Genomic DNA, 13,337 nt, shown 5'->3' with positions numbered 1-13,337 from the left:
AGAAAGTTAGGAGCTATGCTGTTGGGAACTGTTCCTTCACTTCCTGCTTGGTGAAATCACTGTCACCATGACGACAATGAGAAGAAACATTTGTAATAGAGCCCTTGATGGCAGTAAAAACATGACAGGGTTTCTAACCCTTCCTTACTCGCTTGTAAACTAAACCAAAAAAGTATTGGTCGTTCTTGCTGTCATGTACCTGGTGGAGATGGAGCTGGAGATGGGGCTTCTCTTGCACCCCTTGTCAACCAACCCTGGTAGCGATGACAGGAGTTGTGAATACAGAGTGGCACGAGGGCTGGTGTAACAGGCAGTGCCAGCTGGAGTTTGCAGGAACCAGATGACCATGCAGGAACTGTAACATTGGGACACCTGATTGGCAGACAGGAGTGTAGCCAGGACACAAGCTAAAGATTATCAAAAGCTGGGCTGCGAGGTCACAGCAGGCAGGTGGAAATCCAAAGACAGGTCGGGAGCAAGCTGAGTTGTACGCATGTAGGCAGGTATAGCAGGCCAAAGCTCAGGATAAGCAGGAACTAGCTGAAGGCCAATCAGCAATCCATTTGTCACAGTCCAGGTTAAATAGGCTGTTTGGCGCTAGTGCGGGCCATGCATGTGCGCATGTTTTGAGCACAAGCTAATACGTTTGCGTGTGTGCTAATGCTCGTTTTGCATTGAGCCTTTGCTCAGAATAATGAGAATGAACATGAGCATGTGTCCGTCTTCTAGTTCCAACATGTACTGAGCTTCTCTTACACATTGACTGAATGTTCTGTGAATCCTGCAGCCTATTTACCATACTATGAAAAAGAGCTAAAATATTAGCTACTACCTGTCTGAGGCAATTTTGAAATTTTACATATACGTGTTAAATCAGCATTTTTTGCTATAATAGTGCACACAAACACAATATAATACCCAGGTTTTTTTTTATTTGTAAAATAGAAAAATGTTGCAACCAAAATAGATACCAAACATGCTCATGCATTGTTTGTACAAATTTTGGTACCTAAAACGGTCCATAGCTGATGATTTAAAATCTGTTACAGGTTATCAGTTTACAGTTAATCATGAATTATGGCCCTACAATTATTCGAATGCTTACTCTGATGTTTAGAGATTCTTCACTATGTGGTTGTCTTGGAAATTCACTTTTAACGAATTTCTCCTTACCGTGAGTACTCGCAGTTGGATGTGCAGCAAACCCTCATAAAGCTGTGCGAATCTCGCTTACCGCGACTGCAGCTAAACTCCACGATTCCTGCGCCTCCAACTGGTTTAGCTATCTCAAGATGTGGGGAAAATGGAGCTCCAGTTACCTAGGAATGATCACACGACACTCTCAGGTTGCTGTTGGAATTCACATAGAGAGCGTCTGTATCCTCAGCCTCTTGTTTTAATACCAGTACACACACGCCCCCCCACGCAGGGGGGGGGGTCAGGTCAATCCCCTCCCACAGAACAATGCGTGGGGAGTGTCTATACACAGAATGTACATCCTGATTGGAGCATAGCCTTTCCTTTTATCTGTACTGGAAACTAGTTCTCCCCTCCCCCTTTTCCATGGTGAGCTCTCTGAGGAGAGTAAACTTCCCCCTATCCTATCAGCTCCTAGCAGTATGTCCATTCTCTGTACAAGCATCCCCTAGATTAAACAGTGTCAGTCTGTATCTGAATGGGCCCGATACGATCTTTATTAAAACACATCCATCCAGATACAGTTCAGGTCGGTAATGGCTTGTAAGATATACATGAGCCTACATGCGGAGTTCGCACTGCTTGGCGCCTGGCGGTACGAAGTCCATGTGGTACTATGCTGCTGATATGTGGATACAGGCCCGCGGCCTACCGCCGGCGGCATTCGCATCGAATGCCGTGGTGGTATACACGCCGGTCTATAAGCGCAGATCTGCCATCTCATCCGTTACCGAGCTGAGTACTGTAATACATACATTATAAATGCGCATGGCCCAATTGCAGCCTTCAGAGCTTTAATTAAGCCACACGAGAGACATATGAATAACACTAATATATGACACATTTAAAGTTCAACCTGTAAATACAAAATTTCCATGACATTCCCTCCTGTTTTATCATATTCTCCTCGTGTCCCTTCTTGATCTTCTTCAGCTTGATGGGTGTAGTCTCAAAACCTCAAAGAGTTGGTCTTAGACCAGAGTTCCTGTAGGTGTCCCTGAGAATAAAGCTCCACGGGGTACCTGAAACAACAAGACCCGACGCAGACTCGACGCAAACAGGCTTGATTGAAGCGATGATCCTCGAGCGTTGGAACCTTCACTACAGGAAGGCTCTTGCAAAAACAACAAACAGACTTGTGGTATGAATAAGGCTTGTGATCCCACGGTGGTCCGGGGAGATCCAGCAGCAGATTCTCAAATTGCCCCTGCAAACGGGGCCACACAAGGCTGGTCTCGACCCAGACGGTTTTCCAAAACGCAGATACAAACAATGATGAGGCTTGAAGTTTGCTTGGAGGTCTTGGAGAATGTGGTCTTCAGAGAGATAAATTAGAGGGAAGCCAGGACGCAACCTGCAGAGAAGGTGGTTGGTTGGTGAGGTCTTCCTCCGATCAGTGGTTGGAGTGGGATCCCAGGAGCGGGCATGGAGATGTGGTCGTCTGCCCGAGCTTGGTTTACACGGTTGATGAGGCAACAGGAACATCTCACCGCGGCATATAAGAGGCAGAGGAAAAAGAGAAGCATCAGGACATACACTCCCACTTCCTTCAACCAAGATCCGATGGAGAACAGGAAATCTCCCAATCCTCCCAAACCCTTGAACGGATTCCAACCCTCACTAGCTATAGCTCTAGCTTTTCCCTGTAGTTCACTAACTTTGTCCATATGGGCCTGGACCTTGTCATCGGTGTCTTCTATCCAAGTACAACAATCCTCTCCGATGAACTCACAGAACCCCCCTTTGGCGGCTAAAAGCTAATCAAGGGCCGTCTTCTCCTGAAGCACTAAAATTCCCATCTGCTGTTGTTCTTGGGCAATTTCTCTGACAGCCTCTACGGTTTCGTTAAACATACTATCCACGATGACAGAAAAATTGTTCAGGAGCTTCATAAGTTCTATTTCCCATCCTGTCCATGAGGGGAACCAAGCCCATGCCCCTCAGAGAACAGCTCCCTGCGAACTCTCCCTGCCATCCTTACCTTCTTGTGGACTATCAACTCTTCATGATCCATCACTACATAGGATGCGGGGACTAGCTTTATGAGGGCACATGAACCTTTCGCGTTCTGGGGAAATGTTCTATAGGCTGCCGAACCACACAGAAAATAGTATGGACCTGTCAGAGCAGAGCAGGAGGAGTTCTTTGTTCGGCCTCTGGCACTGAGCAACAGTTGCACAGACTGGGGGATTGCTCCCTCAGTCTGCACATCATATCCGTCCTTCCAACAAACGTGGTCTGGTCGGTCAGTGTGGTTACTCAGAAAGGAAGTCTGGTTAGTCAGATTGACAGTTATACCTCCCTCACAGGTGGTAGTCCCAACAAACTTGTTACCTGTGCCAAAGCTGATGTTAAAGCACACCTGAGGGCTGCCTAGCTGTCCAGTTACCCATAATGGACTGGTGAGGGCCCTACAGGAGCTAGAGCTAATATTGGTGCTAAAACTGATGTTACCTGCTAAAAATGTGTCATTAAGTTCTACTGACAACGTGGGGGCTGACCAGGGGTCCCTTGCTTTTTCATGCCGACGCGGATGTCATATAGGGCATGAACAGCGGCCATTGTGGACATGTTGTGATGACTGGGTGGGGGCTTAGAGCATACCCAACAGTTGGTTTTGTTGGCGGTTCTGGCTAGTCGCAGATGCATTTTAAATAAAAGGTTGGGGTATCTGCCGTCTTTTCCTCCGTTCACACACATGTAAGACATACAAACAAAAAGAAAAAGGAAAATGACACCCCTCATTCTCTGGTGTAGCTGAAAAGCTTCTTGCAGTGGCTTGCGTGCACCCAGTTGTCTCGTCCCTCGAGCTTGAGTGAGGTAGGTGTCGTCAGCTGGACTTGGTATGGTCCGGTAAATCGTGGCTCGAGTCCGGTTCTTTGATGTTTCTTTAGGACGACCCAATCACCTGGCTCAATAGAAAGAACACCTGTTATTGCATTTGGATCCGGGAGCAATTCACAAACCCGATGGTGTATCTTCTGCAGCTCCCATTGCAGAGATTGCACGTAACCTGTTAGTTGTGAATGCAAGGACGACAACTGTTGAGGAAAGTACAACCCTGTTTTGGGAGGTCCCCCAAACAACACCTCGTAGGGTGACAGCCCATGTGGTTGCCGAGGGGCATTCCGGATGGAATAGAGGGCAATGGGGAGACACTCAGGCCAAGGTTTTTGGGTATCGGCCATGATTTTGGAGATCCTGTTTTTAAGGATTCCGTTGAGACGTTCAACCTTACCGCTACTCTCGGGGTGATACGGGGTGTGTAGCCCTTGGTTGATGTGAAGGGCTTTACATACCTCTGCAAAGATTTGTCCAGTGAAGTTTGACCCCCTATCGGACTCGATGGTAGACCCCAGCGGCACGCAACCTCAGACAGGATTTTCTTCGCCGTGGTACTAGCGTTGGCACACTTCATGCAACTCACATGCCCTGGCCAGTGCCCACAGCTCAGCTTCCTGAGCTGACATATGTGCGTTCAAAGAGCAACCAGTGTGTGGCTTACCGTCTTGGGTGTAGTACCTGGACCCATCGACAAAAAGATTTTTCGCTTCCAGTAGTGGCGTTTCCTTCACTGGGCTGATCTCCGCTGACTCCAGTTCCATCAGAGAAATGCAGTCGTGTCCTTTGGAAGAGAGGTTAGTAGTGGACAAAGAAGACCTGTTAGCAGAAGAGGTGTTAGTATCGTTAGTCGGGTTGCAAAATTCAGCACTGTCGTTGCTGTCCTCCCCCCCCCCCCTTCTCGTCTTCCAACACAGGAAGAAGAGAAGCTGGTTTAAGAATAGTGCATCGTTTGATAGTGAGGTTAGTAGGGGTTAGGAGGGCTTTCCCCTGAGAGGGGTACCTTGCCTTGGATGTCCTGTTTTCGCAAGACCGTTCTTGCTGCACTGGTGTCGGTGAGGCAAGGAAGGGGATGTTTTAATTCCTCTAGAAAAAGATGGACCTGGGCCGACACCGATTTGCCAACTTCCTATGAGGATTCATAGGAGTTACTTACCATGGTGGTGATAGGGGCGGAGGACTCATCAGGAATGATCTGCCACCGACCTTTAGGTAATTGGGGACAGCTCCTCCTCATGTGCCCCGTTTGGTGGCACTGAAAACACCTGGGAGGGGGCCTATCCTTCCTGTGACCCAGATCCCTTGGTTTTTCGTGTGGGGTCTGGGACATAAGAACTTTGGCCTTGTCCTGTTTTCTCCTATCCATTTCCCTCTCTATTGCCGCAAGAGTGGAAAGGATAGCAGGGATAGACATCTCAATATATTCGGGTCGGGCCAGAACCAGCCTTTCCCGAATTTTAATATTGATTCCTTCCAAAAATTTGGCCCGCAACAGAATGTGCGTTGCGGTCACCTTTACCCCTTCATTTGGAGCATCAGGTTCAACTTCCAGATCCGCATCCAGTGCCGTCTGCTTGAGACGGCGCCAGAAGCAGGCGCTTTCCTCATTAGGACCCTGGGTGAGCTTCATCATGTCCGTAGTAGAGGTAGCACCATACATTTCTGGAAGCTTTGCCTTTAGCTGTGCACAAAACTCTTTGCCCCCTGAAGTCATCTCCTCATGAGTGGTTATAGAGCACCCTGCAATCACTGCACTGACCACTTCCATGCCCACCTTTGCCCGCAGGATCTGCGCACAATCTGACCCGCTCATACCATAGCTGAACTGGTTTTGTCCAAACATTCGAGCAAATCCTCTCGGATTGACTCGATAGTCCGGGAGCTCAGCCAGAATAGTGCGGATCTCTGCCGGGGTGAAGGGGACATGCCAAACTACCCGTTCCCCTAAGGTCCGCTCCCCCTGTGCATTGGGAGGACCTTCAAATTGCTGCACCCTGACTGGATAGGCCTCGGTTCGGGAAGAGTGTAAGGGCTGGCCCAGCTTCATCGGTGGGCTTAGATTAACCACCTCGCTTACTGCACCTTCAGGTTTGAGGTCCCTCAGATCAGGGTATAGCTGGGGGGGGGGGGGGGGCAGGGGTCTGATCAGTGGCTCGTAGTGCTTTGATGCAATCCGCTCTGTTTCTTAACCGGGTGTCTATTCCCCTTGATTCGCAGATAGTCTGCAAATCGGTTGTTGAGAAGACTTCGTAGTTGGAAACAGAAGGAGCTGGGGTGAAGCAGGGAGAAGGTAGAGGTAGAGGCTGAGGCATAGATATAGAAGACACGAAAGGTACGTCGAGTGACGCCACTAGCAGAAGAGACAGGTGCAGTTATACTTATCTCAGCCACTGTTGGTTGTTCGGGAACCCCAGCAGACCCTGACCCTTCCTGCCTTAGTAGAGTCAGCCCTGAAAGAGCTTCCTCCACCTCTGACACCGGATCCTCCTGTTTTATTTCCTCTGGAGGCCAGGTATACATCACCTGGTTCTTCCGGAAACACAGCAGTTTATGTATGCTCTGCTTCCCTAATCGGATTGACCTGTGAAGTCATAGCTGTGCGATCTCTAGTTCTGACGCCTGCATCCGTGGTTCAAATTCAGAGATGAATTTTTCCCACCTCCATGTGTCAAATGTATCTTCCTGGGGAATTTCCCATCTCGTACCGTTCGACCATTTATTCCATCTTTTGAGGGGTTCTGTAGACTTCCCCCCCAAACTCTCCTTCATCAGTTGTGCAGCTGCCCTTACCCTGAAGAGGGCTGGTTCCCCCTCTCTCTTCATGGACTGACTACTGCCCATCGTGACTAGTCACTGGTATATATCCCGCGTCCGGGTACCTGTTTACCCCTTGGAGCACTCGGTGGGATCCTACCGAGAGGCCTGATTCTTATCGATCACCCGAAGCGCATCAAGTGGCGGTCAGACTGAGAGCACACCTCCCACAGCACAATTTATGTGATCCTGACCACCCGAAGTGTTTGTGGTAACCAGGCTAAGCATTACACTTCCCTGGACCGCCCACTCGCACAGCGCAATTTATGTGGTTCTCATCACCCACTGTGTTTGGCAGGCCGCACCGCACAATGATGAAAGTGGCTTTTCTCTCCCTGCACACAGTAGCTAACACAAGTCAAAACAAAAGGAGGGGTTCTTGGATGTTACTTATGGGTCACTGGTTGCCCGGGAACTTGCTAACTGACCTTTAGGAAAATTGTGTAAAGAAAAAAACTTCCTTAATACACACAGAAAAACCCCTTTTCAACTTGAAAAACCGTTAAAAAGGACAAAGTGGAGCCTTATGGAAAACACGGGACGTTTCCCAGTAAAACAATTACACAGAGGTGAACCGAAAAACTGCTCCAAGAATAACCCCTCTTGCTAACGCAAAAATCACTCCTACCAGCGCCGCTAAACGATCCGCATTACACACGCGATCTTCGCTACAACCACCTAAAACCGTTTACACAAAAAGTCTGCTGGACGCGAAACACGCAACGCAGCAGTTTTAAAACAAACCCGCTTTCCAATAAGGAACTACTTTTAACAAGAAAAACATAATCACTATACAAGAAATCTATGTGCAAAAACCCAGACTTCACCGCACTCACTAAATGTGGAACATGTGAGGGGGAAAACTCGCTTAACACACTTTAAATTGGCTGGCAATACGCAAATTTAAAGCTAAAAGCAAACAACTGTAAAAATCTTGATTAAAACACAATGTGGGTCAAATGCATATAGAAAACTGCATATACATTGCACAGAGATTACTGCACATGTGGTAGTCAACAAAATGGCCACCAGAGAAAGCACATGGCAGTCAGTAAAATGGCCACCACCAGAGAAAGCACATGGCAGTCAGTAAAATGGCCACCACCAGAGAAAGCACATGGCAGTCAGTAAAATGGCCACCACCAGAGAAAACCACTAGCCTCAAAATTGCCTCTAACATCTTACATAAAACAGACTTTTGGACAAAACATACACTGGACAATTACACAACAATATACAGTACACATACAACACAAATTTGGCACAATCACAGAACAGACATAAAACACCTACATATCACACTAACATGCGCATGTAACAGAAATGACCCACTGCTGCATGCTTGCTGGGAGCAGTAGTACCGACAAAACACTGCACAGACTATATACACACAAAGGTCTTACAACAGTTAACAATTAACCTAAACCTTTCAGCACTGTAATAATTACCTCACGTGGAGGGGGGTAAAGCAATTACCACAGTACCTACAACCCGCAAATACTTGCCTAAACTATGCAAAAACTTTTAACCTGCTAAAACATATACACGTTTAATTTTTGGTTGAAAGATTTTTAAACTTGACCAAATCCAGCCAACCAAACCCACCCCTCTGCTGCTCTTAGCAGAGAAAAACCCTTGACTTTCACCCACAAATCAAGATTTCAGGACAACTAGGTCCTTGCTAAGCGGAATTCACGTTAGCTAACAGAGAGTGAAATTAGCCACACGAACGCGCAAAAAGCGATCCTCTTAACGGTAGAGAGACCTGAAATGTGCCGGCATACTTTTTGCTAGTTCATGATAGCTCATTTCCCCCTCGTACTCGGTTAGCTATCCCAGAATTCGCTTTAGGATCCACTGGCTATCCAAACTGTCTTGGAAATTCGCTTTTAACGAATTTCTCCTTACCGTGAGTACTCGCAGTTGGATGCGCAGCAATCCCTCATAAAGCTGTGCGAATCTCGCTTACCTCGACTGCAGCTAAACTCCCCGATTCCTGCGCCTCCAACTGGTTTAGCTATCTCGAGATGTGGGGAAAATGGAGCTCCAGTTACCTAGGAATGATCACACGACACTCTCAGGTTGCTGTTGGAATTCACATAGAGAGCGTCTGTATCCTCAGCCTCTTGTTTTATTACCAGTACACGCGGGGGGGGGGATCAGGTCAATCACCTCCCACAGAACAATGCATGGAGAGTGTCTATACACAGAATGTACATCCTAATTGGAGCATAGCCTTTCTTTTTATCTATACTGGAAACTAGTTCTCCCCTCCCCCTTTCCCATGGTGAGCTCTCTGAGGAGAGTAAACTTCCCCCTAGCCTATCAGCTCCTAGCAGTATGTCCATTCTCTGTACAAGCATCCCCTAGATTAAACAGTGTCAGTCTGTATCTGAATGGGCCCGATACGATCTCTATTAAAACACATCCATCCAGATACAGTTCAGGTCGGTAATGGCTTGTAAGATATACATGAGCCTACATGCGGAGTTCGCACTGCTTGGCGCCTGGCGGTACGAAGTCCATGTGGTACTATGCTGCTGATATGTGGATACAGGCCCGCGGCCTACCGCTGGCGGCATTCGCATCGAATGCCGTGGTGGTATACACGCCGGTCTATAAGCGCAGATCTGCTATCTCATCCATTACCGAGCTGAGTACTGTAATACATACATTATAAATGCGCATGGCCCAATTGCAGCCTTCAGAGCTTTAATTAAGCCACACGAGAGACATATGAATAACACTAATATATGACACATTCAAAGTTCAACCTGTAAATACACAATTTCCATGACAGTGGTAAAATCACTTTTTACATACGCATACTGGGACTATATGTGCGTTTGCATGATGGGGCAGGGGTTCTTCAATGATGATCTCCAGCTTTTCCTCCCCAAAACAACAGAAGCATTGTGTATGTGAATGAGTCACAGCCAAACTGTCAATTTGAGTGTAACTTATCTCCTGCTGTATACAGCAGTTTTTTGTATCTGTGATGTCACTCCTGGCTGAATTTCACAGTTTTCTGACTTCCTGTTTCCTTCCTTTGCCAGTCCTAATACTATATCTCCCATGATCCTTTGAACCTCTGTTGTTTTAGGGCAGGCTATGGGAGTCACTTGTAACAGCTGTGGGAGGTGATTTGAGTGGGTCTTAGGGTTACTTGTGAGTGTTTCTAGGCCTTCGTGTGGGTGGTGAATAGGGAGGAATGGAATTATTACTGCCCACAGTCCATTTCTCTCTGCAGTGCATAGTGTGCTGTACAGCAAGTATGGAAAGCAGAAAGTGGAACTGCTTTAATCCTTTCACTGCCAGGTCTGTAAGGACTTACAGAGCTACTTCCAGCAGGGCAGGTTCGTACACCGTACAGACCTGCATTCCTCCTTTGCTATAACCTCGTGACCCTAAACTTATATCAGAACTGTTCAGCAGACTCTGCTGGACACACTGATAACTCTGATCAGCATATGACAGACCGCTGATCAAAGCTATTCACCTAAAATGCATTCCCCTTGCTGTCGCTGTACACGTGCAGCCGCTGCATCCCAATTAAGATGGACCTGGCTGCACATGGATGCGTATAACACCTGTGAATCCCCATGCTCATAAACACAGCCCTTTAGTATGCTAACACTTGCATGCTAAGAAACAAATGGTCCAAGGCCAGTACATTTCATAGGCATTACAATGCATATAAAGAAGTGTGTGTGTGTATATGTAAGAGATTATTCTTGAGGTTCACAGCAAAATACACTTGTGCTTAGCTCACCCTGCTCTTAGTTAACATTGCCATGCTAGTGATGCCCACTCCAGTTTTTCTTCTAGCTATATATTTGGCCTATCTCTGCCTTCAAGTTTTACCTGTTCTGTTCAAGTCGTTATGAAAAAAAGGTTTTGTGATAATTAAACTACCTGACATTAAAGAAAAAAAAAAGCATTCTGTTTGAAGGGATACCAGAACTAAAGCATGTTTATATATGTATATTCCTGAAATTGTTCTGTGCTACGCAATTAGGGAATTCCCAATTAGTTTTCACTAGGTTAAAAAAAAAAATGAAATTGTACATGCACCACTAATAAGTAATTATAATTTTGAATCTTAATTTATGTATTAAATATGTTTTTTTTAAACTCTTAAACATACCATAACAATAACTTTTGTGTTCACATCCTGAATAGGAACATGTCTTCTGGGTTGTGTCACTGAACACCCTTTTCATACTTGTCTTTGGTGAGTATCTGACTGTATACATTTTAAAGTATTACCACTGCAAATTGAAGTAGTATTAGAGCTCAGTCCGAGAACTAGATGTCCTGTATCATAAATGCATTTATATACCTTTATGTTTTGGGAATATTCATTAAGCATTTGATAACTGCATTACTTTCTACTTCTCTTTAGTGTTATGGAGCAGTATGTAGACCAAAGCTTATTTTAGCTATTTAGCAAAGTTAGAAGGATATCTGTTAGTACTTTGTGATTATAGTGTTATTAAAACCATGAAGCATAATGTTTTAAGGATCACTCATATGCTTGCTGAAATGCTAGCTTGGTTCACTGTGCTCAGTTCCCAAAAAAGAGAACTACAACTATCTGCCCCAGTGTAGCCACCCTTACGTGCACACTCCCAGTTGGGGCTTCAGCTGTACATGAATATATCAATTTGTTGGGGCACTGTATAAACATCAGTTGTGACATAATGATCCAAATAAAATAAATTTCATCTTTTGTGTCTTACTTTTCTGCTGGTCATCCTCCTGGAGGAGTATACAATGGTTATTTTTTAAAAAAGTTAGCTTTTACAACAGCTCTTGCCCTCCAGAGGATTTACTCCCTTTCCTGACCAGGCCATTTTTTGCATTATGGCGTTGCGTTACTTTAACTGGCAATTGCGCAATTTTGCAACGTTGCACCCAAATTAAATTTACATTTTTTTTTTTTTACCACAAATAGAGCTTTCTTTCGGTGGTATTTGAACGCCTGTGCGTTTTTTTTTATTTTTTTTGTTATAAGCAAAAAAAGACCAACAATTTTGAAAAAAAAAAAAAAACCAGTATTTTTGACTTTTTGCTATTAAACATGTCCAATAAAAAAATTAAGAAAATCAAATTTCATCATAAATGTAGGGCAACATGTATTCTGCTACATGTCTTTGCTAAAAATAAAAATCCCAATACGTGTAAATTAATCAGTCTACATGAAAGTTATAGCGTTTACAAATGGCAGTATATATACTGGAATTTTATTTATTTTTTTTACTAGTAATAGCGGCGATCAGCAACTTATAGCGGGACTGCGGCAGGCATTCTGACACTGGGGGGAACTGACTTGGTGTTACTGACATCCCCAGTGACACCAGTACAGTGATCAGTGCTAATGGCACTGGGCAGGAAGGGGTTAACATCTGGGGCGATCAAAGAGTTAACTGTATGCTGTGTGTGCTTTCCACAGTAAGCACACTGCTTTGTATGGCTCTGCTATGCAGAGCCATACAAACCTGTGTGCAGGAGCTGACAGAGGAGAGAACTGTATTACATACAGTTCTCGCCCCCCTGTCGGTATTACTCGGCAATCACCAGCCGGGACCCAGTGATGGACAGCTGAGGCCGCAAATGGCGGCGCAGGTAGGGCTCTCCTACCAGGAAATGCAAAATCACATATATATACACACGTGATTTTGCACACCCCTGCCGCTCTGTAGCAGTATTTTTGCTATAAAGCGGCAGTAGAGCTGTAAATACTACTTTAACCACTTGCCCTCCTGAGGTTTTACCCCCCCCTTCCTGACCAGGCCTTTTTTTGCTATACAGCGCTGCACCATTTCAACTGGTAATTGAGCGGTCATGCAGTGCTGTACATAAACAAAATGTGTCCTTTTTTCACACAAATAGAGATTTCTTTCTGTGGTATTTAATCACCTGTGCGCTTTTTTATTTTTTGCTCTCTAAACAAAAAAAGACCGAAAATTTTGAAAAAAATACAATTTTTTTTTTTCTTTTTTTTTACTTTCAGCTTTAAAAATATATAGTAAACTCAAAGTTAGTCATAAATTTAGGCCAAAATGTATTCTGCTACATGTTTTTGATAAAAAAAAAATCCCAATATGCGTATATTGGTATAGATATGGAATTTACACAGCTTTTACTTTCTGACTGCCTATCATATTTCGTGAGGTGCTAAAACACCAGGACAGTACAAACACCCCCAAGTGACCCCTTTTTGGAATGTAGACACCCTAAGCCAGTGATGGCGAACCTATGGCACGCGTGCCAGAGCTAGCATGCAGAGCCATCTCAGTGGGCACGCCAGGAAGAAGAGGAAGATGAGCGCACACGGACCGGCCATCCAGATCTCGTCCACACTAGACCCCCATCAAACTGCATTTCCCACATGTCTCTGGGGCCAGGGTGGGTGTGGACGAGAGGAAACGGCTCCTATGCGGATCTGGCACCAGGGGTGATGTAGCCGGGGATGGGCGTGG

At 45.5% G+C, this 13,337-nt stretch overlaps 1 protein-coding gene across 2 annotated transcripts in view; it reads left to right on the top strand.

The window, feature by feature from the left end:
- The window catches only part of LOC149448987 (E3 ubiquitin-protein ligase MARCHF6-like), a 327,203-nt gene that overhangs the window by 275,808 nt on the left and 38,058 nt on the right, over window positions 1-13,337 (top strand). For both annotated transcript variants that reach the window (XM_089693974.1, XM_089693972.1), the window contains exon 10: window positions 11,035-11,086. In XM_089693974.1, coding sequence (XP_089550100.1) covers window positions 11,035-11,086 — 52 coding nt within the window. The remainder of the gene's footprint in view (window positions 1-11,034; window positions 11,087-13,337) is intronic.

The sequence above is a fragment of the Staurois parvus genome, unplaced genomic scaffold (genome assembly GCF_062004578.1).
Source record: "Staurois parvus isolate SC_StPar_1 unplaced genomic scaffold, SC_StPar_1.0 ptg000645l, whole genome shotgun sequence".
NCBI lineage: Eukaryota > Metazoa > Chordata > Amphibia > Anura > Ranidae > Staurois > Staurois parvus.
This window is presented reverse-complemented; position numbering and strand designations above follow the sequence as displayed.